Source organism: Dreissena polymorpha, chromosome 10, assembly GCF_020536995.1.
Source record: "Dreissena polymorpha isolate Duluth1 chromosome 10, UMN_Dpol_1.0, whole genome shotgun sequence".
Classification (NCBI taxonomy): domain Eukaryota; kingdom Metazoa; phylum Mollusca; class Bivalvia; order Myida; family Dreissenidae; genus Dreissena; species Dreissena polymorpha.
In genome coordinates, this window is record NC_068364.1 from 15512276 (window position 1) to 15539282 (window position 27007).

Below are 27007 nucleotides of genomic sequence, written 5' to 3' on the forward strand. Positions count from 1 at the left end.
TCACTAGTGAATTAATCAATATTCCTCCGAATCCAACAAATTTTCTTTTATTTTATGCTTTTTTCGCAGTTTATATACATTGTTAAAGAGTTTTACTTAAGAATGTCGTTGGGATTATGTTGTCATTTTGTCAAATAAATGACGTCATATCACAGTAAACAATGAAAATTATCGATATTTCTCACTGATAATTTTCATTGTTTGAAACAGTGAAATTATCCGTTTTAATCCACCGATATTTAGTCTATAAACCACCGGAAAGCATTAAATAAATATCATTGTCCACAATAATTTATTATAGTGTTGATTCACAAGATGTAAATAATCAACATTGGTTTATATTACTTTCTCTGCAAAACTGTATCACATGTAAAGATCACAAAAGCAGTTTTCATTTCTTTGCTTTTCCAGAAAACAAAATGTTACTTCTGGCTGAAGGACCAAAATTGAATGGACAGAGAACACTGTTGTCAAAACTCGAACAGAAGTTGTGTCACTCAGCTACATTAAAACATAAAACTGAAGGCAGAAGCAACAAATAGTAATTTTTTTTTTCTATAGATTATAGTAAAGCTGACTGCTAATTATTTTCTACAATGAAAATGTAACAATTTATGTTTTCAATTTAAAGCTGGGCTGTTTTCGGAGAAAACCCAAGGTATTGTCATAGCCAGCGTGTCGTGTCGTCCGCGTCATGCTCAAACCTTAACATTTTGTCAATGTATTGAACTTTGGCCATAAAATCAAAGTGCTTTCACCTATAACTTTGAAACTTCATATGTAGCTCCACCTTGACGAGTTCTACACGCCTCACCCATATTTGGGTCACTAGGTCAAAGGTGAAGGTCACCGTGACCTTAAAATAATTCTGAAAAGCTTTTATTCGTTAAAAAAAATGCACCCGAAGCCGAGCGTTCACACCTGTTATGCGGTGCTCTTGTTTTTCATTGTACTCTGTTTTATGGGGATAAAGTATTGCTGCATTTTTTCATTTAACTTTATTACCGGCAACCTATTTACCAGGGTATGAACTTGTGTGTCAAGGTATTTTTTATTTAATTCTTTCGACATCAATGTACTTAAAAAAGAAATTGGAATGTAGAGAATTAGTGTCACACACAAATGTTGAGTTTAAGTTCAGAAAGCTAGGTTAATAATGCAATACAAAAACCAACTTTCAGAAACAAAACCAGGTCATGTAGGCATGCTAACTTATTATGACCATAGTGTCATATGTTGTGTATTTAATATTTAGTTCTGTTAAATGTATAAACTGGTAAATTTATCTGCTTGCAGCAACATGTGAAGAATGAAGCAACAGCGTAATAAAACTCGGGAGGAGATGTTGATGGCGTCAAGGGAAAGATATGCCATTCAGAGGGACATAAGCAATAATCATGAGGAACTGGTTTCTCTTTAAAAAAAATGAAATTCTAAATTGCTCAATTGTTTCTGGAATTTTTAATTGATTTTACATGTGATGGTGTTCAGTGAGTCTATGAAACTTATTATTACACATACTATCATGTAAGATATAAATTGTCATATGAATTATAATACCATGCCCAGTTAATATATTGTACTTCCTGATTAATAATAAATATTTGTGAATGTTCTTTGTGTTTTATTCATTGAAAACTACTGTCATAGCAACTGTTATCAAATACCATAAACATTATTATCATAAACATTTCAATAAAAATACAAAAAAATTCACAGGTAAACAACATATTTTAACGGTAGATGACTAAATAATTGAACAGAGAATCATAAAGGGGTAAAGTTTAGTAAATACATTCGGAAACAATCTAATATACTGGAAAACTTCTATTTTTTTATGACAATAATATCCATATGTATAGACAGCACATAAAGTACCGATACATTTACAAGCCCACTTTTTATGCCCCCCTTCAAAGAAGAGGGGGTATATATTGTTTTGCTTGGTCGGTCTGTCCACCAGATGGTTTCCGGATGATAGATAACTCAAGAAAGCTTAGGCCTAGGATCATGAAACTTCATAGGTAGATTAATCATGAGTGGCAGATGACCCCTATTGATTGGCAGGTCACTAGGTCAAAGGTCACAGTGAGTCGAAACAGTAAAATGATTTCCAGCTGATGAATTAAGAATGCTTACGCCTAGGATCATGAAACTTCATAGGTACATTGATCATGACTTGCAGATGACCCCTATTGATTTTCAGGTCACTAGGTCAAATGTCAAGGTCACGGTGACTCAAAATAGTAAAATGGTTTCCGGATGGTAACTCAAGAATGCTAACAGCTAGGGTTATGAAACTTCATAGGTACATTTATCATGTCTGTTAGATGACTCCTATTGATTTTCAAGTCACTAGGTCAAAGGTCAAGTTCACAGTGACAAAAAACGTATTCACACAATGACTGCCACTACAACTGACAGCCCAAATAGGGGGCATGCATGTTTTACTAACAGCTCTTGTTTTAATGTGGTTTGAGAATGTTCATTACAGAGAACACCTTGTAGAGCGAAAGTCAGTGGGTAAAATATCACTTGAATAATTGTTAATGGGGAAAAGTACTTTGAGTATATGATCTTTTCTGGAGCTCATATAACTGTTCAATATTCAAGGGACCTTTTCCAGTTTTGGTAAATTGACTAAATTAAAAAAAAATAAGTTTAAGATTCGCAAACTTGTGTTGTAGTTATGATATTTATGAGGAAACAGTAATACTGAACATTTACCATGCTCTAAAATATCCATTATATGCATCTTTTGACGATTTAAAAACTTGAAAATTTTAAAGCGTTGCAACTATCTGCTGCAACACTCGACGATTAAATAATTTGTAGAGTTCTGTTGTTGTCGTTATATTTTGTGACACTATGAGGATTGCTTATATAAAGTGTTAAATACATCACTCATTGTATCAACATGGACGGACAAGTGGTTTTAGTGTGAGGCTTTTACTTCAGGGGTCAGTGGTTTGATCCCTGTAGTAGTTACTTTTTATCTTTCTTTAATTGTATTCTTTTTTTACTGGAGCTTTTTCGATCCAGTGTTTACATGTATCAATATAAAAGCTTTTAATGAAAAACTTAAATATCTGCCAAAATTTAGGAAAAGTTCCCTTTAAATAAATATTAAATCAAGCACTTGGTAATACCTAACACATAACTTTTTTTATTGGTCCTCAGAACATTGGCATTTCTTTCTTTCACAAACCTATAACCTTGAAGTAAATATTAGACAAATGATGCATACACAATTATAAAACATGCAAACATCAGCTGTTGTAACTATTGTGTCTAGACGACAAGGAATACCAATCCTTCCAAATCAGCTATGACACAACTTTACCCCATTTGGCTGAGTAGTGTAGCTCTGCATATTCAGAGAAGACTCAAGCCATCTATCACTTTATAACATTTATAACTATAAATTTTTAACATATTTTATGAAACAGTTTGATCAGCTGCTGCCTCTTATCACATGCTGCTCGATGTACTGGTGTGTTGTTCATTACTTCCGGTTCCATCACGTTTCCAACCAATTCCTCTATCAGTGGAACGTTTGAATCCAGACACAGGTTATGCAGGGGCATGTACACGGTTGATATTTCACAGCACTTATTGGACTTGAAAGGCCAACATCCACCAGTGGCATGCAGATATCTAAACAAATATCAAAAGTATTTCTTTAACATAGACATTTGTCTAAGTGACTAAATTGTCCTGATACCATTGACATTAATTTAATTTCAATATAAATTATATATAATATATAGCCTACAAAACACTTTATTTGTGCCTGTATTCACTATTAATGCACAATATCATTTAAATGCACTAGTAAACAATATTTCATAAATAGAGTCTGAGGATAAGCAAAATGAATTTTTAAAATTTAAAATAAAATGAATAAATCATCAGTTTATTTAAACGGACATTTTTTTATGAAACATCATATTCACACATGCAAACAACCCTCAGTTATTATCAAAGTCAATTTACATATAAATTCTAAAATTTGATTATTAAAGTTGTACGTTATCAAGCTTTAGCAGTTACGTTTGTTTTAAGACACTGTGAGGCACAAGAAAGAGATTGACACTAATACTTCATTTAAAAACTGTGTGGTAGGTTGATCTCGCACTAGTAAGACTTATATTTCACAACCTATATAATATGTTACCAATCTCGTGATTTCAACACTCCAAATGCCCTTTCTACTACCCACCCTCTACATAGATGGTCATTGTAGGCCTGTTCCACAGCATGGGAGGGATGAGTTTAAGGGGTCATCAGGTTAGTCCTTAACGGATACCCACTATCTCCCAGCAAATGACCCTCATCATTGGTGCTCAGATATTGCTGTAAATTGAAATATTTTAGTGGGCAGTTGCTTTGTCTTTGATAAAACAGCAGTACACAGTTAATATTGTTAGATTAAGGTAGGAAAGCATCTCAATAAGTTTCACAAAACTAGCTTAAGTATTATCAAATCACTATATTTTAGTTACCTAGATGAAATAATGTAACTTAAGACAATATTTAAAGATAATACTGATAGCTGCATTGGTTAACACATAAAAGAACAAAAGCTTGATCACACAGTGCAAATGGTGCTTATTGTGGTAGTTAATGATTTTTGCGCATGTACGTAACTAATTATTATTAGATGTCAAAGATGATAAGCATTACGCTTATTTCAACCTTTTATGGTATTTATCTGCTTTTATACCAAATTTAATGATAAGGTAATGAATCATAATACTGTATTTACATTTACCTCATGCTGGCGTCAGCAACAGCCTGCACATTAATGGCGTGGAATCCTCAGTAAACATCTCCCTTGGCAATATGCAATATGCCAAAATCTATAAAAAAATAAAAGTTATTCATTAACATGAAAGTGCTCATCATTTCATGTTCACATTACCAACACAAAAGGGGGGAATGCAGAAAAGGAGTAAATAAATAAAAAAGCCCCATCAATGTGCACGAATTACATTTTTTGGATGGGGTGCATATTTATAGCACTGCAGAATTGAATTTGACAAATAAATAAATTGTAATCAAATGAAAACAATATAAAAACAAGAGCACCGCCTTGCGGGTGCAGACCGCTCATCTATTTTCTTTTTAAAGGTGAAGGGACTCTCATTTTCAATCACAAAGGAGGGAGGAGTGGAGTGAAGAGGGGTGTATAGTGTGGGGTTGTGGACATTTATTACATTATCTTCCAAAAAAGCGAAAAAAAAAAATAATAATAAAAAATCGGGGGGGGGGGTATAGTGTGAGGGTGTGGTGATAATTTGTGAGATGATCTTAAAAAAAAAAAAAAAAAAAAAAAAAAAAAAAATCAAAAAAAAAATTTGGGGGGGGGGTGGGGGGGGTGGGGTGGGGGTATAGTGTGAGGGTGTGGTGGTCATTTGTGAGATGATCTTATAAAAAAAAAAAAAAAAAAAAAAAAATTAGGGGGGGGGGGGGAGGGGGGAGGGGGGGGGAGGGCACGGGGGATGGTTTGGGTGAAGTCTATTGTGGTATGTCAGGTAAGAGTAGTTTCATCAAAGTATCAATCAAATCTAATCATAAATAAAGAAGTTATGGCAATTTTAGCAAAATTTAATAATTTGACCTTGAGAGTCAAGGTCATTCAAAGGTCAAAGTAAAATTCAAGTTGCCAGGTACAGTAACCTCATGATAGCATGTAAGTATTTGAAGTTTGAAAGCAATAGCCTTGATACTTCGAGTGGATCGAAACACAAAATTTAACCATATATTAAAAGTTACTAAGTCAAAAAAGGGCCATAATTCCGTAACAATGACAACCAGAGTTATGCAACTTGTCCTTTTACTGTACCCTTATGATAGTTTGTGAGTGTTCCAAGTATGAAAGCAATATCTATGATACTTTAGGGGTAAAGTGACCAAAACATAAATCTTAACCAAATTTTCAATTTTCTAAGTATAAAGGGCCCATAATTCCGTCCAAATGCCAGTCAGAGTTACATAACTTTGCCTGCACCGTCCCCTTATGATAGTTCATAAATCTTGCAAGTATGAAAGCAATAGCTTTGATACTGTAGGAATAAAGTGGACCTAAACACAAAACTTAATCAAATTTTCAATTTTCTAAGTATAAAAAGGGCACATAATTCTGTCAAAATGCCAGTCAGAGTTACATTACTTTGCCTGCACAGTCCCCTTATGATAGTTAGTAAGTGTTGCAAGTATGAAAGCAATAGCTTTGATGCTTAAGGAATAAAATGGACCTAAACACAAAACTTAACCAAAATTGTCAATTTTCTAAGTATAAAAAGGGCACATAATTCTGTCAAAATGCATGCCAGAGTTATCTAACTTTGCCTGCCCAGTCCCCTCATGATAGTAAGTAAGTGTACCAAGTTTGAATGCAATAGCATTGATACTTACTGAGAAAAGTGGAACTAAACGCAAAACTTAACCAAAATTTTCAATTTTTTAAGTATAAAAAGGGCACATAATTCTGTCAAAATGCACGCCAGAGTTATCTAACTTTGCCTGCCTAGTCCCCTCATGATAGTAAGTAAGTGTACCAAGTTTGAATGCAATAGCATTGATACTTTCTGAGAAAAGTGGACCTAAACGCAAAACTTAACCGGACGCCGACGCCAACGCCAACGCCGACGCCGACGCCGACGCCGACGCCGACGCCAAGGTGATGACAATAGCTCATAATTTTTTTTCAAAAAATAGATGAGCTAATAAGTAAGGTAATTGTTCTGCAATTATTAAATACATAAGGTACAATCTACTTTACTCACGCTCGATTGGTTATTAACAGCTTGGGTACTACCTACATGTACCCCTGGTATCATTAAGCATACTTGCATGTACCTCGGGTAAGGTTAATATACTTAAACGTACCCGGTCCTTATTAGGCTGTACCCGAGTTGTATTCCTGCCCAAAAGTCGATGTGGTACAGTGCACTACAGATAAATGTAAAGCCATGTTGTTTATCTCAATTAAACTTACCTTTTGAAAAAACTGCATCAATATGCTTTTTGAGTATAAATTTCGATGATATAAAGACTATTTGAGAAAAAAATGACATTAATGTGAACATAATTTAAAAAAAATTAAACCTACAACAACCCATTTAGCATTAAATTTCCGGCTATGTTAAAGTATATTAACTGTAACAGGGTTAGCCATACATGCCATACGTCCCGGATTGTCCGGGACAGTCCCGGAAATGAAGAACTTGTCCCGCTGTTCCGGAAATCTGTCAAATGTCCCGGAATTTACAAAATCCATAAATACATGTACCTTTTCTTAGGCTTAACTGCATCTCGAATCTGTGTATATCTGCAGCGTCTCCATGACAATGCCTACCCGAATAGGCAGACTACGCTACGTGTCAAAATCGATCAATTAACAGGGGTCCTGTTATCATATCCATTGTCTCACGTTCGCGGTCAAACCGAAAAGGCGGCATTGTTTAATGTGGTTGTTAATTGACGTTAATTTATTACGTCATTATTTCCCGCTGCGTAAGGGCAAAGGATAGTTTTTCACACATCTGAAGTCCAACATCGCTGAGTAAAAAATTAAAAGCAGTTTATGTTCGCACGTTTAACCGACAAAGAAGTTGAGTAAAAAAGTAAGCATTTAAAAACGTCATCCTCACTAGGTTTATTATTGTCTTGTTCTAAACCCCCAGTAAACATAACGTTAAAAATAATAGGTGAATTTGAATTGCGTTCGCCATGTCAACAACTACGCGTCACACACCGATCTTAATAACAATAACGCAGTGATGTCACCATCTATGTTTAGAACGCTTACACTAAAAACACGTGGCTTGTATCTAGTAACGGAAGTAGTAATGTTTAATTTGATGTTAATAGATCAAGTGTATTTCGGATAGGCTTTCGAACTTTTGCAATTAACGATGCGAAACAAAAAAAAAACGTACCAAAAATGTCTATTAATATCGCTACATTTTATACATGTCCCGGAAAATCGGCAAAAGTCCCGTACAATTTAACTCAATGTCCCGGAATTGGTCTGAAAAATTATGGCATGTATGGGGTTAGCTCTACATGTAAGTATACCTAAAGAGTACCCGGGGTACAGGTAAGTAGTATCCGAGCTGACAATGACCAACCGAACAACATTGTAATCAAATGAGAACAATATAGAAACAATTATGGTGATTTTTCTACAATTATTTAAATACATAAGGTACCATTACTCAGCATATACTTAACTCACCAATACAATAAACTTGTTTAAAAATAGCAAACACAAACAATATCATGATGTCATATTCATTTTCATGATCACGATGTTATAATCAACAATTTCGAGGTAAAGTATTGTTCAATCAGAACATTTAGAAGTAGAACAACTACAAGTTCAACTTTAGCGGGTGGGGTAAATCAGTCTGCACTTAAAGTCATCGATAAGTACACGTCGACACAAAATAGAATGAGTTTAACATAAAGTCATTTGTAAAGAAACACAACAATAAATGCTTAAACTAATACCGGTAATCATCGAATGCTTTTATTAAGAAAAGATACACCAATTACTTATTCATTCTTCAACCATTTTTCAAAATCCGAGTTGTCAAATGCTTAGTAAACAAAGGGCAACTACTCTAAAGTTTTTGGGTTAAATGCTACTTATTTGCTATTTGAAAATAAATACAATTTTATAATTATACTTGTTTAAATCAATGATTTCGTCGCCTTATTTAAATACCTAAGCGACGGAATGAAAGGGATGAGCTCGCCGGCAAGTTGGTGCTATGTCTTCCCCGATCAAAACCAACAATCGCTCTATTCCGCCCTTACTTAGACGATATATCGAAGCAATGTTCTCATCTCTTAGGTTTTCGAGAACAATTCTCTCCCTAAAAAGCCTTGGCATTGGTAATTTTTCGTCTCCTGTCATCGTGGATGACAAAAACGACCGCCATTACGTTAATTTACGGGTGCCCTTACCAAGTCGTATATTTATGTATGAAATTTATGTAATTTTAATTTGCGATTTGCTTGATGAAACGCGATTTCATTGAAACATCGTAATTTATGTAAATCGTAATTTACAACTAGTCGTAAATCGTTGATGAAACGGCTCCCAGATCTGGAAAGATATTGTTTTGTTAAAGGATTATACCATGAACAGTTGTATCAATTTATTTTCTTTTTTAATAGTGTTTATGTTTAAGCTCATTATAAAAAATATGAATTACCTTAATTAAAATAAAAGTAAAAATAGCAACCAGAAAGTTATTTTTTCACGTGGCTTGGCTATAAATACGTGGTTGGTAATAACGGCCGGGATTTGATATAGAGCCATGGGTGGTCACTTTTGCTTATGATATGTACACATTTTCTGCTCAATAAATGAAGTCAGGCGTTGGCATTTGCTGAAAAGTGTCTATAGTAAGCTTACACGCTTTTCTATAATCTAGGCCAAATGGGGTAATAATGATTCTCTTAAAAAGTAAAACGGTTTTCGGTCAGACCAGAATATATATATTTGTTCGTAGGTAGCGTGTAAACAAACCAAGCCTGCGATGGCAATTTTGTCTTGTCGAGTCAATAAGAGGGAGTAATCACGTGATTTTCAATATGGCGACGTCCATGCCGAGGCAGGTTTTTTCGCCGTTTAATACTCTTTATTGCTTGTATAATTTTTTAATACCGCTCACTTTCCAATCATATCAGCAAGAAAGTTACTGGCGTTTATTTCATAGTAAGAATATAACTATATCGAATTAACTCGCTGCGAAATTTCTGTAACATAACAGCATATAAAGATTTAAAAAAATATGATCATTATTAAAGGGATCTTTTCACGGTTTGGTAAATTGACAAAACTGAAAAAAGTTGTTTCAGATTCGCAAATTTTCGTTTTAGTTATGATATTTGTGAGGAAACAGTATAACTTGACATTAACCATAGTTCAATATAACCATTATATGTATCTCTCGACGATTTGAAAACCTAAAAATTATAGAGCGTTGCAACGCGAAACGATTGAATAATTTGGAGAGTATTGTTGTTGTCGTTTAAATTTACGAAACTAAGAATATTGCTTATATAACGTATAATATACTTAAACTGTGTATACTCGGCGGAATAGCCGAGAGGGCTAATGCGTTTCTACTTCAGACTTACTCCGGGACTCCGGGGGTCACTGGTTCGAGCTCTGATACCGGCTACTTTTTTCCCTTTTTTTAATTTTATTCTTGATTTTTTACTGGAGCCTTTAAGATCCAATGTTTACATTTATCAATATATAGCATTTAATGACAAACTTCAAAATATTCCAAAATCTGTGAAAAGGCCCCTTTAATATGAAAGGAATATATAAGTAAATTTGATTATCACGTAACATCACGATTATCATAGGCCCAAGGTCATTTCACACAAGCACCTTACCACCAGGGTCATACACACGAAGGATGGTGGAAACGTCCTGTGTCCTCACGTGTAGACCATTGGCAATAAATCTCTGCCTCATTATCCGATAGCCATGTGATCGCCCAGATGCTTGGACCTCGGAGTAAATGAAGTCGAGAATGGCTGGCATAGAGCTGTACCTTCTCCGGCGTATATCTAAGCATCTTAGAACACGGTGCAGCTGGCGTAAACTGATATCAATCTCATGTAACTCACTCAACAGCGTACGTATTTCATTATATCGAAGACCTTCATTGAAATAGCCCCGTATGAGTTGATCTCGATCGTCATGTTTACGAAATTTTCAACAACAGTGAATTTAATGAATGATTTAATGCAAGGATTCTGATTAGCCGATTAATTTGAGGGAACAAGAACGTATCTTGTTCCCTTTATATAATCCGCGTCTGTGATTGGCCGATTATCTTGTGCGCACAATATAGCGATTGTTTTTTCAAGTCTCAAAAAAGGAGACGGGAAAACAGAACTTGTGTTTTCCGCTCAAAAAAAAATACGTGAAAACAGAACTTGTGTTTTCTGCTCAAGAAAAAAAGTCGGGAAAACACAACTTTTGTTTTCCCGTCGCCAAAAAAAATAACTCGTGAAAACAGAATTATTTTGTGTTTCCCCGAGTTAATTTTTTTTTGGCGACGGGAAAAGATAACTTGTGTTTTCCCGACTTTTTTTGAGCGGTGATGTCACCTTAGTGCCACCGTATACCTCACATAAATTTGTTTCTTCTTTGCGTATATAAACTACACAGGTCCGTTATTTTGAATATTGCCCGATAGGGATGCGCGCGCATGTAATAGTGCCCTCTAGAATGGTTATTTGTAACATGTGTGCATGTTTTCGAACACTTATCTTTTTGCTATATAAACTTAGTGTTAACACACGATGTGTTTGGCAGGTCACAAGTGTGCGTTTTTTTACTATTAATCATATCTTAAAAAACACAAAAATTAAATGCTATATTTGAGATAACTGTTTTGCAACATATTGTCTGTAATGAAAGCAGGTTTTTTTTATATACAATGTATCTAAATATGTGAAATTCTTAACAATTAAAATGAATTTTGTATAAAGAAGCGATTTTTTTTTCGTGTCCAACTTTTGCAGGGAGTCAACTCGCGCACAACAATAATACCGCACTTATATAGGGATAATACACGTTTTCGAGGGCAGGAACGGATTTTTCGAGCGCCCGCAGATGATCATGTCCGAGAAAATGTGTATTTTCGCTATTATTGTATCAACTGATCACATATACCAAAGTAAATTAAAATAACATTGAAAACAATATATCTTGTTCATTCGACATCGACAAAATATTTCGATTATTTCAATACAGTTCAAGGCTGTGTTTTACATATGCCTCCCTAGGTCATCATCCGAAATGACGAGGCTTTACCTTCGGATAGGCAGTTTTCGATTTAAAATGTGCTAAACAGTGGATTAATGCAAAGTTGAAATGCAGCCGCGCAAAGTAATAAATGAGGAATTATTTTGGAATTTAAAACAGGATCGTTGAAGGTACATAAACACTTACCTTTACAGCATAGTCTTTGAAAGTGTTGAGTAAATATTGTTTTCGGCGTTTGAGCACGTGCGAATTAGACGAAAACTACTTTCCCTTGTCAATGTAGTTTCCGATAGGTGGCTCTGTAAGAGAGTGTTTTACTCGTGGCCGAGTAACTCTGTTTAGTCATTCAGCGTTGGGATTGACTGATCGATCCATGGGTTAATAGCCCATTTCATACCGAATTCCAACGGAATTCCTCGGTAAGCCGCGATCAAGGTTCCGAACAAATATCGACTGACCAATCAAATGCTGGTAGATACATGTACAAAATAATGTACTCATATACTATTAATAGTAACAAAAACCACAACACTGCGACGGAATATGGCGGATACTTGATCGTGATAGGTGAAGTCGCCAAGAAAATGCCGACCTCGTGCTTAGTGAAAGGATGCAAAAACGCATTTGGTTATGTAAAATATGTTAAATTTCACCTATTATCAATCAAGGATATGAAAAACTGCAGGGAATGGCTGTTACGAGCAGGAATGACGCAGGCAAAGATCTCGGAAGTGACATTTTTGCGAATGAAAAACTTGCGAATTTGCTCAGCACATTTCCCGTCTGCACGTCGGCCTGGCGAGCCATTTGTGCCAACAATAGGCATTCCAGGTTTGTAATTACAGTTTGTATGATGAACAACACGCAGGTGTTCGCAGATTTGTTAATTATTTGTGTTGTACCTGCGTCAAATGTTTTTGTGTATTTCGTACCCAAATTTTTTCGTATCACACTCGTAAGTAGCTATTTTATTTTTTTCTATATTTCCGCATGGTCAGTCGTCAGAAATGAATTGATTGCCTATGAACTCAATGCCAGATTGATTGAGCGTCTGCTTTGAGTACTGGAGGTAATGATTGCCATGTTATGAAAACATAATTATTTAATTACAATCTTATACATTTTAGTTTACGAGAGAAGATTAGCAGCTGAAATCCTTCTGAACATGAATAATGTTGCGACTGCTTCAACATGTACAACAACAAGTGGAACTAGTACCGGTAAGTCACTTCTAATTTAACATTTGATTATATTTAAAATTAGATTCTGGCATATAAACGGGTGCTAGGGGCATGAGTGGTGTCGCACTTTCCATTATCACTCACAAACAGACCCAATCAGACTGGGTCGGCTATATATAATAATATTAGATTGTTGTTTCCTGGTTGCACTCAGTGCTTGTAAAGGATTCAATTTTCACTCAAGCCGCTTACATTTAAAGTTAATTAGTGAGTGTTTACAAAAATAAATTGGTCAACAGTAGCTGGACCATTTTTTATTGTAAATGCTCACCTATAAGCTTTAACCGACTTGGTGTTTAAAATTATTCATCCGTGACCAGCACATGTACCGTGTAAAACAGTCAATTAACCACTGACTGAGGTATTCAATTTGTTAAACTAATAAGAAAACTGTTAATAGATTGAACAGTTTACTGACCTGATGTAATAAAATTAATTGGTTACTGCTTGTTTTAAATACTGCGATCTGATTAGCCACTCAATAATTTTAAACACTTATTTATCATATGCGTTAAGATTTATTCAGCGTCTACCCATACTCGTTTATCATTTATTTAAATATTTTATTTATAAACTTTTTGAATATTTTAGAGTCTTCACAAGCTGGCCCAACTTCATACTCGGGTTCCCAGGAGAGTGACCAAATTTATTCAACACAAAGTAGCAATACCGGTTTGTATTTTTAACTAAATAATTCAAAAGAACTGATTTCCCGTGCAAAAGTGACTTGTCAGTGAAATATGACAATAAAGAATTCTCTGAGTGTATTTATTACAATTACAATATATTTATATCCTTATAAATTATTAAAAACCTTGTGTGGTCATTAACTCATACTGCTTGACCAATTTATTTTTGCAAATGACCACTAATAAGCTGTAACCAACTTCGGCGTTTAAAATTATTTACCTGTGACAAGCACAATTTAAATGGCCGTTCTGTGACACAATGATCGGGAGGTAAATGTACACGTCGGTAGAACATGATATAATTTCAAATTTTATATACAAATGCCTTTACCTTTTGCCTTTTTAAAACAGCCGATTTATGGAGGTATTAAATTTGTTAATAGCTGATTCATCAAAGTTTATGTGCTACTATATGTTTGAAATACTGCAATCTGATTGATGCCAGGGAGTGGTGTTGTGCTTTTAATTTCCACTCATTAACATGCCTGGTCTAAGTGATTATGTAAATATATTTCTTGGTTGCAATTTTAGCTTGAAAATTATCCAGGCTTTGAGATTTTATTACAAACTAATTATGTAGATATTTAAAACAAAGCATCAATAATATTTTAGGTCAGTCAACCTCGCAGATGAAAAATGATTATGAGATGAATCTACCAGATTGTTTCATCACAGGTCTGTACTTAAATTTACTGTTCATAAAACATATTTAACAATAAATTTAGAATTCTTTTTAAAATGTCTGTATTAAAAGATTTTAGTAATTCAAGGAGTCGGCAGGTTAGCTTGCACCTGCTCGGTGTGGATCCCACGGTCAGGCTTTGACCTATTCACCCCGTGACATTTTGAGCATAAATTCTCTGTCCAATAAAGAAATTCAAAACAGCGGGCTAGTACATAATTATTTCACAGTTCGAATTTAGTTATTCGGGGAGATGTTCACGCAGCCTATAAGCTTTTTCAAGTTGGTGGTCAGTAAACCTCTCTCCCTGTAAGGGCTTGTAACTGCATATTGTGTAACCCAGTATGGCAAATCGAAACATTATACAGCCAAATGAATTTTATACTTCTGTACCCATAATTGTTTTTATTAAGTGTATTATCTTTCGATTGTTTCCTTAGCTCCAGAGGAAGTTGCAAGTACTGCGTCATCTGTACGGCCAAAAAGAAACTTTTCAGAGAAATGGAGTCTCAGGTTACTTCGAAGGATCCTAAGAAAATGCGAAATATGGCTCTTCAGAAAACTCCTCCAACTTCAAGACATACAGAAATGACTCCAAAGTCTAGACGGTCAACATTTTCCAACACAGATCTCACACTGTCTAAAGATGTACAGACACTTATACCGTCTCAAAATTTTGTTGTTAAAAAATCAACCTTTACACAGACAGTTATTGAAACTGAAAACAAAAGGGTTCAGGCATGTTTAGAGAAAATTGAATTATTGAAATCAAGTGATGCAGAATTGAAGAAATTCACTGGCATTGAAAATAATAAACTTTTTGAAATTCTTCACAAATACTTAATTTCAAAATGTTCAGACAGCTTATGCACTATTCAAACTCATATCGATGATCCTTCAAAACTGTTTTCTCATATTTCTACTGAAAGTCAGTTATTGCTTGTTCTGTACAAACTGAAAAGAAACCCTGTAGATTCTGTTTTGTCTTCTGAGTTTCATATTTCAACTGGGTGTATCTCAGAGATTTTTAAATTTTGGATAAAGAGAATGTACAGGAAGTTCAAAATAATTAAGATTTGGCCGTCTCATGAAAATGTACACAAACACATGCCAACTGCTACAAAGCAACACTTTCCAGATTTAGTTGCAATATCTGATTGTGTGGAGTTTAGTACTCAAGTTCCAAGAGCACCGTTGCCAGGAAAGCAACTCTTCAGTAATTATAAGAACTGTCACATTGTTAAGGTTATGTACAGCACAGCTCCAAATGGTGCACTTATTCACTGTTCAGATGCCTATGGAGGCAATAGTTCGGATAAGGAAATATTTGCTCAAAGTGATTTGTCCACTAGGTTGAAGCCACATGATGGACTTATGGTTGATAAAGGCTTTTTGATAAAAGATTGCATTCAAGGTAAAGACATAAAATTATATAGACCTCCATTTCTTACAGAGAAGATGAAACAATTTGACACTACTGATCGTGAATCTGGAAGGCTAATTGCTAGATCAAGAATTGTTGTAGAAAATTTCAATGCTCGTTTGAGCTATTTTACATTTCTGAAGCAAAAGAAAATTCCAGTATTGCATTTGCCAATTATGAATGAAATAAGTTTTGTGTGTGGATTTTTAGCCAACCTTGGTCCCCTGGTCAGAAACACACAAAGTACAGAGACATTAGACGAGCAAATTGAGGATGAGGACATGTTGTAAGAAAAACCTCAAAGAAGTACAACTCTGATTAATGTTTAAGGCCTAGTCTGTACTTTTATTAGGTTTTCCAGATAAGCCTGACCAGTTAGTTATTAGTGATCACATAGAAACTGTCAAGAAATATTATGTGATATAGACTTGTAGAAATTGTTGATTCAAGCTTTCTGATTTGCAGCCAATTTGAAGCAAAAATAAAAATACAAGTAACATTTCCGAAGATTTATTTACAGTTACAATAAACATTATTTTAACAAGAAAACTAATATTACAACATGTGCAAAAACAATATACCCCCACTTCTTCGATGGGTGGCATAAATAGGTGACTCAAATATATGAAAGCCAATTGTGTTAAAACATTAAAATTCCATTTCATATATATTGTGTGATTAAGAAATTTTGATACTGAAACAAATGCCACAATGTGGTCAGTATAATAACATCAATGTTAATGGTAGAGTGTGTGTGATATGGATCTATGTTAAATGTTGAAAGCAAAATGTCACAGTCTGCTTCTACTTGTGCGACATCTTGTTTCTCGGGTTTACAAGATCTATGTCCCTTTCTATGTCACACTCTGTGCCATTGTAACACTATTTCTGTATAGTCATCATTTTAGTATTTTAGTAACATGAGATGCATTGTCACGAGCGAAATACATTTAAGATAGAAATGACGCACATTCGACCATATCTTGCGGTCAATAAAATATTAATTATACACGAACTGCTTATATAAACATCTTATATAAACAGGTTAAATAAGCCTTTATAGTAAGAAATAATTTAACGACCAAAAAGTGATGGACATTGTTATATCCCGTTTATAGTTATATTTTTTATGGTTATGAGTTTGTGTCAAAGTGATGGATAACGCTGTTTACTCCCTAAAACAAGTAGGTCAGCACCAAGGTCACCATTTTTGTATAAAACGGACCGTGTTGAAACTTCTATTCGAGCCATTTAAGCCAAGCGGTTTTGAACTAGCACAAGTGAATATCCCAATTTCTGGCTTCACGGGATAGTGCAAGAGAGACGGACATGTGGACATTTGTTTTTCTGGACGGATTATATTTTGTGTTGGAGTATCTTGTTTATTTCTTTACTGATTATTTCTTGTCTCAATTTCTTAAAGAAGAATTACAATACAAATATACTAAGAATAAAATACATTTACAATACAATATTTAATCAAGAATAAAAGTTGTTATAGGCTACAAAAAGACTTGTTGCCTTATTTTGCAAACTGATGAATAATCTACGAATCTGGGACATTTTAGTCAAATCAAAAAATTACACAACGCGACTTAAAACGAACTTTGGGAAACAATAGATTATCATTTTAGACGCCGTGACACAGGATATCTAAAAGTTTACATAATCATTTTTGGCGCCGTGACGTAGGATACGCATAAGGTGCCACACCATGTTATATTTATATACATTTGTACAGTCATATTTGAGCCGTGTCATGGGAAAGGGACCGTTGGGGCAATTGCTACCAGTTTGGATCAAGATCAGCCTGCGCTTTTAATCGCAGGCTGATCTGGATCCTAAATGGTCGCACTCGCCTAATGGTCTCTTTCCCATTGACGTGGCTCATTTTACAAGTATTTACATTATTCTTTAAGTGCTGATATTATGTACATTAATGTTATTAGAACCAACATATGTACAGTTTTTTGTCATTTATTTAAATGACTTGTCTATATCTCACAAATTAAACTACTGATTCATGTTTTTCAATTATTTTTGGAGCCATATGTGTATCAAAAAATTGCTCCAGTTTTCCTACATGTTTCCTGACCCAATCATTATCAATGTTTATCCTTAAGCAAATAAAATCGCCACATTCAACATGGTATATTACAAGGTCACAAAACTTAGCAAATGACCTGCACACAAATAGCTGCAGTTGTATTTGGTGATACCAGGGATTTGATTCTTTCAGCATGAAATGCGTGGTTCCGTCATTGCTGGCAACACATTTTAAAGGGTAGACAGAGTCTTTAACACTGTCAGCAATTGACTTCTTGCTCCACTTGTCACCAATCTTTGTCTTGACTTCTACCAAACCTACTAGGTTACCATTTTGAATAACACCAGAATCTGGTGAGGCTGCCAAAAAACCATACTCAGTGTCAATAAGTAGCCCTATCTTCTTCAGAGAAACCTCATCATTGTCCGCCTTCTTAGTAGCCTCATAACGCTCTAGGACTTTGGGTTCAAGTTCCAAGCCAAGTCTCATTGCAGCACTTGTGAATGAAGAGGGCTGCATGATTGATTTTACAATGTTTCCTGGGTCCGATCGTTTGTAGACGTAGAAATTGCAAACTCGATGCACGACAGAACCTGTAATGCGATACTGCCTTAAGGTAAACCAGTCTGAAATTCTACTTTGTAGAAGAGTATTCTGTTCAATCATGACTTGTTCCTCTTCAGAGACTTTCAAAGCATCTCTAAGTTCCTGAAGAGGAATATTGTCTTGCGAGCAAATGCGCTCTACATTCTGTAAGAACTGCGACATGTAATTGTACAGATGATTCACAGTTGATATTGTTTCAACGGGTTCCTCTGGATCCACTACAGTGCTGAGCAGCAACATCTTTCCACTCTCTGCTGACCATCCCTTTAGATCAGACAGGAATTCTGTGACCGCAGTCCTGTCGCTAGCACACACTTCGTGAAGCTGGTACCATTCTGGCCGCACCCCTTTTCTGCTCTCGTTTCTGCTTTCGCTGTTTCCCAAACTTTTTCCTTGTAAAGTCCACTTCATAGAGAGGTGCAGCTGGAAGTTTTACGTCACTTGGTTTGTTCCAAGCTTCTAGTTTATCTAGAATAAGGAAATAGAAAATATTGTTAACTTTTTTACAGGGGCTATACCCCAGATTAATGTAAAAAATGCATTTGTCCAGTTTTGAAGACTATCCCCAAATTGACAATAAAATGACGAGAATCTGCTTATATTATGGCCCCCTAAAAAAAAACAGCTTCTTGTGTGAATCGAACCCGCGCCCGTCATACTAGTAAAACATGGGATAGAGCCTTAGCCAACTGAGCCACCCCGGCAGATGTAAATAGCAGGTATATCTTTTCAATATAAAGTGGATATTTATACTGTGACTAACGGTATAACATTTTTATCGACAAATTTGCGAAAACTGTTTGCTAATTTTTTTTATAAGCCTTGCCTTAATAGCGAACAGTTTGGATCCCGACTATACTGCGATTTCATAAGTATATGAAGCTTTAACTCTAAAACCTTTTCTGTTATGTTTGAGCCGCTTCACTGGAAAAAGGGCCTTAAGGGAACTGTGACCAGTTTTGATTCTGATAAGCCTGCGCTTGAAAGCGCAGTATGATCAGGATGCAAACTGTTCACTATATTCAGTCAATTAAAACAGATATAAAGTGAATGATTGCAAACTGGTCAAAATCGCTTTTAGGCTAAGGTCTCTTTTTCCATGATGCGGCTTGTATAGAGTGCAATGTATTTACCCGAAAGTACCAGGCATTATTGTCCCCTGAAAAAAGGACCTTCATTTATAATATTTCAAATCAAAACATATTTATTGTCGTTCGATAATAGAATTTATTTTCAAGGTCTTTGATTACACATGTTAAAAATAAGTTTTTCTCACCTGTGCATGACTGGGCATCTTCTGGCAGAATAAACACCTTCACGAAGTCCTCTCGGGCATAGCAAAGGGCTGCATGTTTGCATGTCGCTTCTGGTCCATGCCCATCCTCACATCTGCAGTGGGCATGAATGATATCGCCACTCCTGTCAATATAACCAAAATCTCGTACGTTTTCTGTCGCATGTGTGCGAGGCATCGAGCTTTAACCAGAACCTTTTCAGCAGTGACGTCTTCTCTGGTACATATGTCCTGTAATAATGCAAATAATAGCAAAATATAGATCTACTGGTTGCATTCATATAAACTGAGCACACTGACACTGTATTTTCGTAGAAATCATCGTTGTGGTTATAACCAGCCTCAAAATAAATTAAAAAATAAAATTATAGTCCAAGCCTAGACCGGCTTAAAAAACTAATAAATAAACGTGCCGAAACGGTTTGGTATGAATCATTTTGAGTACGAATTAGAAGGTTAAGGAAACGCTACGCATGCCTTTTGCAATTAAGAAAATGTCGAGGAAAAGCTTTATTTTATATTATAAATCAGTGTTCTTACTCATAATAGGAATGAAAATATATGTCGAAAGTCTGAACAGGTAAAGCGCTACAATAAAAAAAAGTTTTCCTTTTTCTCGGAACTTGACCTAGATTCTACCATTACATGTTTTGTTTACTTACTCTGACGTGCCCATTGGTGTACAGCTCGTAGGAAACTTCTCTAATAGAACGAAAATCGGAATGTGTCTGGAGGAAATATGTAATAACTGTAGAAATGTTTTGTTTTTTTAACAGTTGTGGAAGTTTTCCAGAAGAATATGCATTTTTTAAATCAATAAAGGAACGCTCGTCTGATGTTGATGCCGCCGACATTTTCAGAAAGTCTTTGAATAATGTTAACATTTTGGAACCAGCATTTGATTGGTCAAGCCGATCAGCTGATAATTCTCCATGTTATATGACTTGACGAAAATTTCCGATAATTTCCGAAGCTCCTGTGAAATGGGCTATTTGCACGGGGTAAACTTGCATATGAAAATGACCACGCGATCTGGCGAAGAGTGTGCTTCTCAGGAAAGTATGGGCTTAAATAGTTCAATAAGGGAACTTTTAGTACAAATGCGCGAACAAAAAAGAGAAATAGGTTCTCTAAAAGAAGAAGTTCGAGGGAATTCGCTTTCCGTGCGTTCTGAAGTTAGACAAATTGAAGACGGAACATGAACTGAAATGGCGATACGAAAACAAAATTCAGCACGATTTCAATTCGGAATTGCACGAGAACATTAGCCAGGTGCTTTTGGAACTTGAAAACAGCAAACAAGAGTAGGCTCGCGAGCTAGTTAATGACGCTTGTGAACAGTTTGAGCGACGAAACAAGCTTATCCGTAGAGCAGACACGTCTGAGGGCGGATGTGAGACGTTTCGCCAATATGAGGCAATGCCCCGTGGCTAGCGACTCGCGTGATGAATCTAGGATCAACAGAGCGGAGGCAAGAGCAGCAAAGAAGAAGAAGGCGAAGTCAACGAAAAGTTTTAAGCCTTCCGCTACCGTCACTTCAGGAAGCTTGCCACGTGGCGGAAACAAGTTTTCGTTTCCGGTGCAACAGCAGCGCCCAAAACCCATGCAGCAACTGCATACTTTTCGTCCCCATTACTTCAAGGGCAATGCAAGAGGCAAAGTTGGTCCCTGTTTCGCTTGAGAAACCACCCACCTCAGACGCCACTGCCCCTAGACCTGGCGGTTCCCGCAGCTTGTCGTCCCTACCAAACAGTTGTCACAGACCGCAGAACCCGGTTATACCAGACGTAGATTTAAAAGATGAGTATTTATCGTTTACTGATAACTTTTCTAACAGTCAGGAAATATTTACTAACGACTATTATGAGTACAAACAAGGCCAGAAAGAAATACTGGTTAAAAGTAGACTGAAAAATCATGTGCAATTTTGGAAAGATATTGGAGCTAACCAATTCATTTTAGACACTATTTAAAATGGTTATAAAATTCCATGTACATTGTCGAAGCAATCGTTCAGCTTTATATGAAAATAATTTTGTGACTGAAGCTATATAAAAGTTGGTTAGACCGCGGTCTTATTGTGAAATGTACGAATGCTCCACACGTTGTTAATCCGCTGACAGTTTCTTGTAATAATAATGGGAAAAACGGCTTATTTTAGATTTACGAAAGGTTAATGGAAGAAGCAATCAGTAAAGTATGAAGACTTGCGTTTAGCATTGATGCATATCAAAAAAGATTGTTGGATGATTAAGTTTGATATAACGTCAGCATATCATTTTGTGGATATTTTTCTGCAACACAGATTATTTAGGTTTTGCCTGGGAAGATTATTCAGGTATTCTGGTCTATTACAAATTTTTGGTTCTTCCTTTTGGTTTGTCATCTGCTGGTTATATCTATATAAAATTAATGAGACCATTAATTGCAAAATGGAGTGGCGAAGGTAAAAAGATCATCATGTTTTTAGATGATGGTTTTTGGCACCGCAGAGACATACGATAACACAGTTATTATGTCACGGGAAATTAAATCAGATTTGTTGTTATCCGGCTTGGTGCCTAAAGTTGATAAATCATGCTGGGAGCCAGTGCAAGAATTACAATGGCTAGGATCGCGGTTAAATACAGCTAATTTCACCGTGCGTATATCGGGGTGTAGAATCCATAAAGTTCTTTAGATACTTAGATTTTAACAAATTTCGGATTATGTTTGTGTGCGAAGAGTTGCTAGTTTTGTGTGACAAATTATATCTATGGGTATAGTATTGGGAACTGTTTCTCAAATTATGACTAAGTGTTTACGCATTGACATACTTAAAGCAAAAAACTTGGAACTCTTATATTAAGTTGTCTGAAGGAAGTAAGGTTCAACTTTCGTTTTGGAATGAACATTTACAAATTATAAATGTTAGAACATTGGCAATCAGTCATGGCTGTACTAGAATAGTTTATAGTGACGCTAGCAGCACTGGTTAAGCAAGGTATGAGGTCGAAATGCAAAGCGGTGTAGTGCACGACACGTGGTCGCCGTCGGAGAGAATTGTGTGCTGTTTATAGAGTACTGTTGTCGCTTGAGCATGTATTGGTAAATCAAAGAGTTAAGTGGTTTATTCTTTAGTTAATTCTATTCATTTGAAGGTTGAACGAATACAAAGGGAAGAGAATTATGTTGCAGACTACTTGTCCAAAATAGTAGAAAAAGACGACTGGGGGTATTTCCCCTTACATTTTGTCAATAATTCAGTCTTCATGGGGAAATTTAGAGGTCGATTTCTTTGCCTCTAAACATAACGCCAAATTACAGCGATTGTATTCTAGATTTTGGTGTAAAGAGTCTGAAGGAGTTGATGCTTTTACTTACCCATGGACGCATAGTTTTGGCTTATTTGTACCAGCTATAATATTAATACCAAGGGTATTACTAAAATGCAATCTTGTGGGGCAAAAGGTGTTATGATTGTCCCAGAATGGAAGTCGGCTAATTTTTGGCCTATGATTTGGACAAGTGATGAACATTTTAAGTCGTTTGTAATAGACTGTATGGTTTTACCTACGGCAATAAGTTATTACATACCTTGTAAGAATGGTTCTGGGTTGTTTGGTGTTGAAAATCTTAAATTTCGCATATTAGCATTTTTGATATCATTTGTGAATCATGAACATTGATATTGTTGCTTACTGTTTGTAAATATAATGTGTTAAGTTACAAACTGTGTCAACTTTAGTGCTGTTACACATTAATTTTTTCAGAGATACGGAAGTGAAATTGATGGCTTGCCAGAGGTCTTGGCGGAAAAGGTATCCTTGCGAGTTGCTTAAAGTCACCAAAGCGGAAAACACGCACCTCAGTTACAAAAGGGGCTTCAATCGATGGCGTCGTTGGCGGTATGCTAATGGGCTTTAAAGTGGGGCTGCCTTGCCTGCCAAGGCTTTTCAAGTTGCGCTTTATTTAGCGTCAATTATACAAACAGCTAGTAGTGCGATTATAAATGCGTTTTTCAGTATTAACAATTATCATGATTTATTTGATTATGTATCACCTACTGATTCAAGACGTGTTATTAATATGTTAGAAGCTGCAAAACGGCGTTTAGCGAAACGTGTGAATAAGAAAGAACCAATGACATGGTGCTTATTGCTAGGACAGGCACACAGTGTTGCACACAGTTGTGTCCAGGAGTCAATTTACAGAAATACCTTACTTGAACAGATTTTTCTTCGGAATCTGAATGTAACTTGTTTCGTCCGTTAAGTTCAACGAAATGTGGCTCAGACAGGAAAACAAGCATTTGTCATATAGTAAATTTAGAGAATTGTTTTTGATTGCGTTTAAACCGCATGTTCATGACATAAGAAAATATTGCCTTCATTCTTTGAGAGCTGGTGGCGCAACTGCTGCGGCTAATAATGGCATTCCTGACAGGTTATTTAAACGTCATGGTAGATGGCTGAGTGAAACAGCTAAGGACGGCTATGTTAAAAGCTCCGTTGATGAGAGGTTAAGGGTTTCAATGTCACTTGGATTATAACCATCAATGCATTTTATAATAAGCCAATTATTAATATTACTTTACTAACAAGCCCGTTCTTTTAATTCAGTCAGTCATACCAATGACTTACCAAAAATATGTTGTATTTTTGTTGTTTTTCCCTATCGGGAGCGTAGTTGTAAAGGAAAATATTGTTTTCGTCGTTTGAGCACGTGCGATTTAGACAAAAACTACTTTCCCTTGTCAATGTAGATTCCGATAGGAGGCTCTGTAAGAGAGCGTTTTACTCGTGGCCGAGTAACTCTGTTCAGTCATTCAGCATTGGGATTGACTGATCGATACCACAGGGATCTTTAAAAAAAATAATTATATACCATATATATATACAAGGGATGCAACTGTCAAAAATCTCATTTAACACCCTTGTCTGAATAAAGGTCCATTTCTCTCAAACGAATGCAATCAACGAAATATGCACACAGAATATCGATTGTCAACACATTTATCTCATTAAAAACATCACCGTTATTCACATGACATCAGTGTAAGAACATAAAAGAAAGCAGTTTTCATTAAAAAAAATTGACGAATGTTCTTACTGCGACACAGGTCTGCACACAGCGATGAAGACGTTTTTCACAAATTCTTGGCTTTGTTGGCAAACAAAGTATGTTATTTATGAGCACCCGTTTTAATGACACTTTTTATAATGATACATAACAAAACAGTTACACAAAGGGCTCTTGATTACAACAATTAATGTTGAAAGTAGTTTTTTTCATTAATGGTAGTGTTGATTTTTCACATCCATAACGATTCGGCATGCTTCTGATAATGGTTCGTTACCGTTTGTAAAACAAAATTTGATTGGTCAGATGAAAATCGCTTCATGGTTCCCGGTTTATTGATACGCTACGATAAGTTATGACGCGAGCCTGGTTTAAGTATACGCACACGCCCACAAATCGTCAACAAACATTTGCGGTATGAAAATTTAAAGAACGAAAGCAATCAAATATCGGCAATATTAATTTATTTCTTAAATGTGAGTGCAACGGTACATATTTGGGATATTGGAAATGAAATCCAAACACTTAAAAGCACTAAATTTGGCTTCGAAAGGTCACAGTTTGTTAATGTTGGGATCCGGTGGCACCGGAAAATCGTATGTTGTGTCCGAACTCGCAAACCTTTTACACAGCAAAGGCTCCTGTGTTCAGGTGGCATGTTCCACCGGGATTGCCTGTGAATTATACGGAAATATTTTGATTATTTAATAAGCTGCTTTGTAAATTATTGTACCATATGTGTACTGTGATGCATACTGTCGCATTAAATGAAATGCTTGTACAATCATAACGGATTGTAAAACTTCTTCATCAAGTCTAAATGTAGATAATTCTTATGAAATGTATCCTGTAAATAAATTTTTTTTAAATAGATGTTATATGAACTTGAATAAATTGAGCCCTTATTTCAATGGACTTAAACGATATATATATATATATATATATATAAATTATCGACTGTGAACGAGTATCTGTTAATAGACCCCAGAAATAGGAAACGACGTTGTTGTGAAATATAATTATCTCCCTGTTAATACACAAATATATTAAATTATTTCATTGTATCTTTCTGATCCAACGGATTTCCGCGGTGTCTCTAACATAGTGTGAGGGTAGTTTAGAATCCTTATCGGATCTTGCCCTAATACAACTATGGTTTCATGTTTGTAAATGAGTGTCTATGTATGTAACAGTGTCCATTCTGTGTATGTAAAAATTGTTCCCAAGTCGAGATGTGTTGCGGTGTAAGTGCGAGATATATTACTGTGAATGAACCATCTTTTTTGGGGGATGGCGATTTCATAGTATGTATGTCTCGTTCTGCACCGTAGCTTGGCGCACACGCCGAAGTCTCAAATGGGAATATGTATGTATGTATGTGTATCTGGTTGTTCACACACCTTTCTCCCTATATATAAATTATCGACTGTGAACGAGTATCTGTTAATAGATCCCAGAAATAAGAAATGACGTTGTTGTGAAATATGGGAATATATATATACATATAAGGTATGACTAACATAGCATTTCCCATTTGTCATTGTGTAATTATGTGTGTTTATATATATTTTCAGAAAGTGGAAGGCCCTATGGTATAAACACGGTTCACAAGTTCTTCGGTCTGTTAGACGGGCGACATGAGCCTTAAGAAATTGAAAACATTGTACGTTTTAATTTGAAATATCAAACAGTATTTGAAAACTTGACAAAAATAGACTGTGTAATAATAGACGAGTGTTCAATGATCAGCAGGAAGACTTTGGATACCATACACGATGTGTGTAAAATAAAATAAAAAAATTACCATTTGGTGGCATTCAAACTGTTTTATGTGGTGAATTATATCAACTTCCACCAGTGGTCAATTTTAAATACAATGTCACTGGTGAATACTGTTTCCATTGCAATTTCTTTGATTATGTGTTCAGACACAGGATAGTTCTTGATCAGAATATGCGAACAAAATCAGGCGAGATATTTCTAACTTCTACAGTTCAGAGTGTGTTTGAAAGAAATTGTAGTGACGAAGTTAGTGCATTTTTGAACTCGTTATCAAGGCCTCTGTCTTAAAGAAGATCAGCACGAAGCACAAAGCTTTTCGCCACCAATGCATTAGTCGATGACTATAACCGAACTGCGATGATGAAACATCCAG

The 27007-nt window shown here is 35.6% G+C and overlaps 1 protein-coding gene and 2 long non-coding RNA genes across 4 annotated transcripts; 2 read left to right on the forward strand and 1 right to left on the reverse strand.

Annotated features, from left to right (window-relative positions):
- Positions 1 to 442: 442 nt before the first annotated feature.
- LOC127848144 (uncharacterized) lies at positions 443 to 1615 on the forward strand. The gene is made up of 2 exons (XR_008034381.1): positions 443 to 541; positions 1297 to 1615. It is a non-coding gene; the product is annotated as an uncharacterized LOC127848144 (long non-coding RNA).
- Positions 1614 to 9113, reverse strand: LOC127848142 (uncharacterized). 2 transcript variants are annotated; one of them, XR_008034380.1, is made up of 4 exons: positions 8738 to 9113; positions 4775 to 4862; positions 4223 to 4356; positions 1614 to 3657 (listed from the first exon to the last, which is right to left on the reverse strand). It is a non-coding gene; the product is annotated as an uncharacterized LOC127848142 (long non-coding RNA). The 2 variants fall into 2 exon arrangements; XR_008034379.1 differs by lacking the exon at positions 8738 to 9113 and adding an exon at positions 8521 to 8590.
- Positions 9114 to 12411: 3298 nt separating this feature from the next.
- On the forward strand, positions 12412 to 16134 carry LOC127848039 (uncharacterized). Its single transcript, XM_052380324.1, has 5 exons — positions 12412 to 12640; positions 12937 to 13029; positions 13642 to 13722; positions 14352 to 14414; positions 16055 to 16134. Exons 1-5 carry the CDS (start codon positions 12481 to 12483, stop codon positions 16132 to 16134), a joined length of 477 nt encoding a protein of 158 aa, XP_052236284.1. The 5' UTR covers positions 12412 to 12480.
- Positions 16135 to 27007: the final 10873 nt, after the last annotated feature.

Bases quoted from the DNA above. Each gene is read 5' to 3' on its own strand.
- LOC127848039 (XM_052380324.1), top strand. From the start codon at position 12,481: ATGAAAAACTGCAGGGAATGGCTGTTACGAGCAGGAATGACGCAGGCA. The intron at 12,641-12,936 runs GTTTGTAATTAC...TATACATTTTAG, and splicing joins GCCAACAATAGGCATTCCAG to TTTACGAGAGAAGATTAGCA. The intron at 13,030-13,641 runs GTAAGTCACTTC...TGAATATTTTAG, and splicing joins AACAAGTGGAACTAGTACCG to AGTCTTCACAAGCTGGCCCA.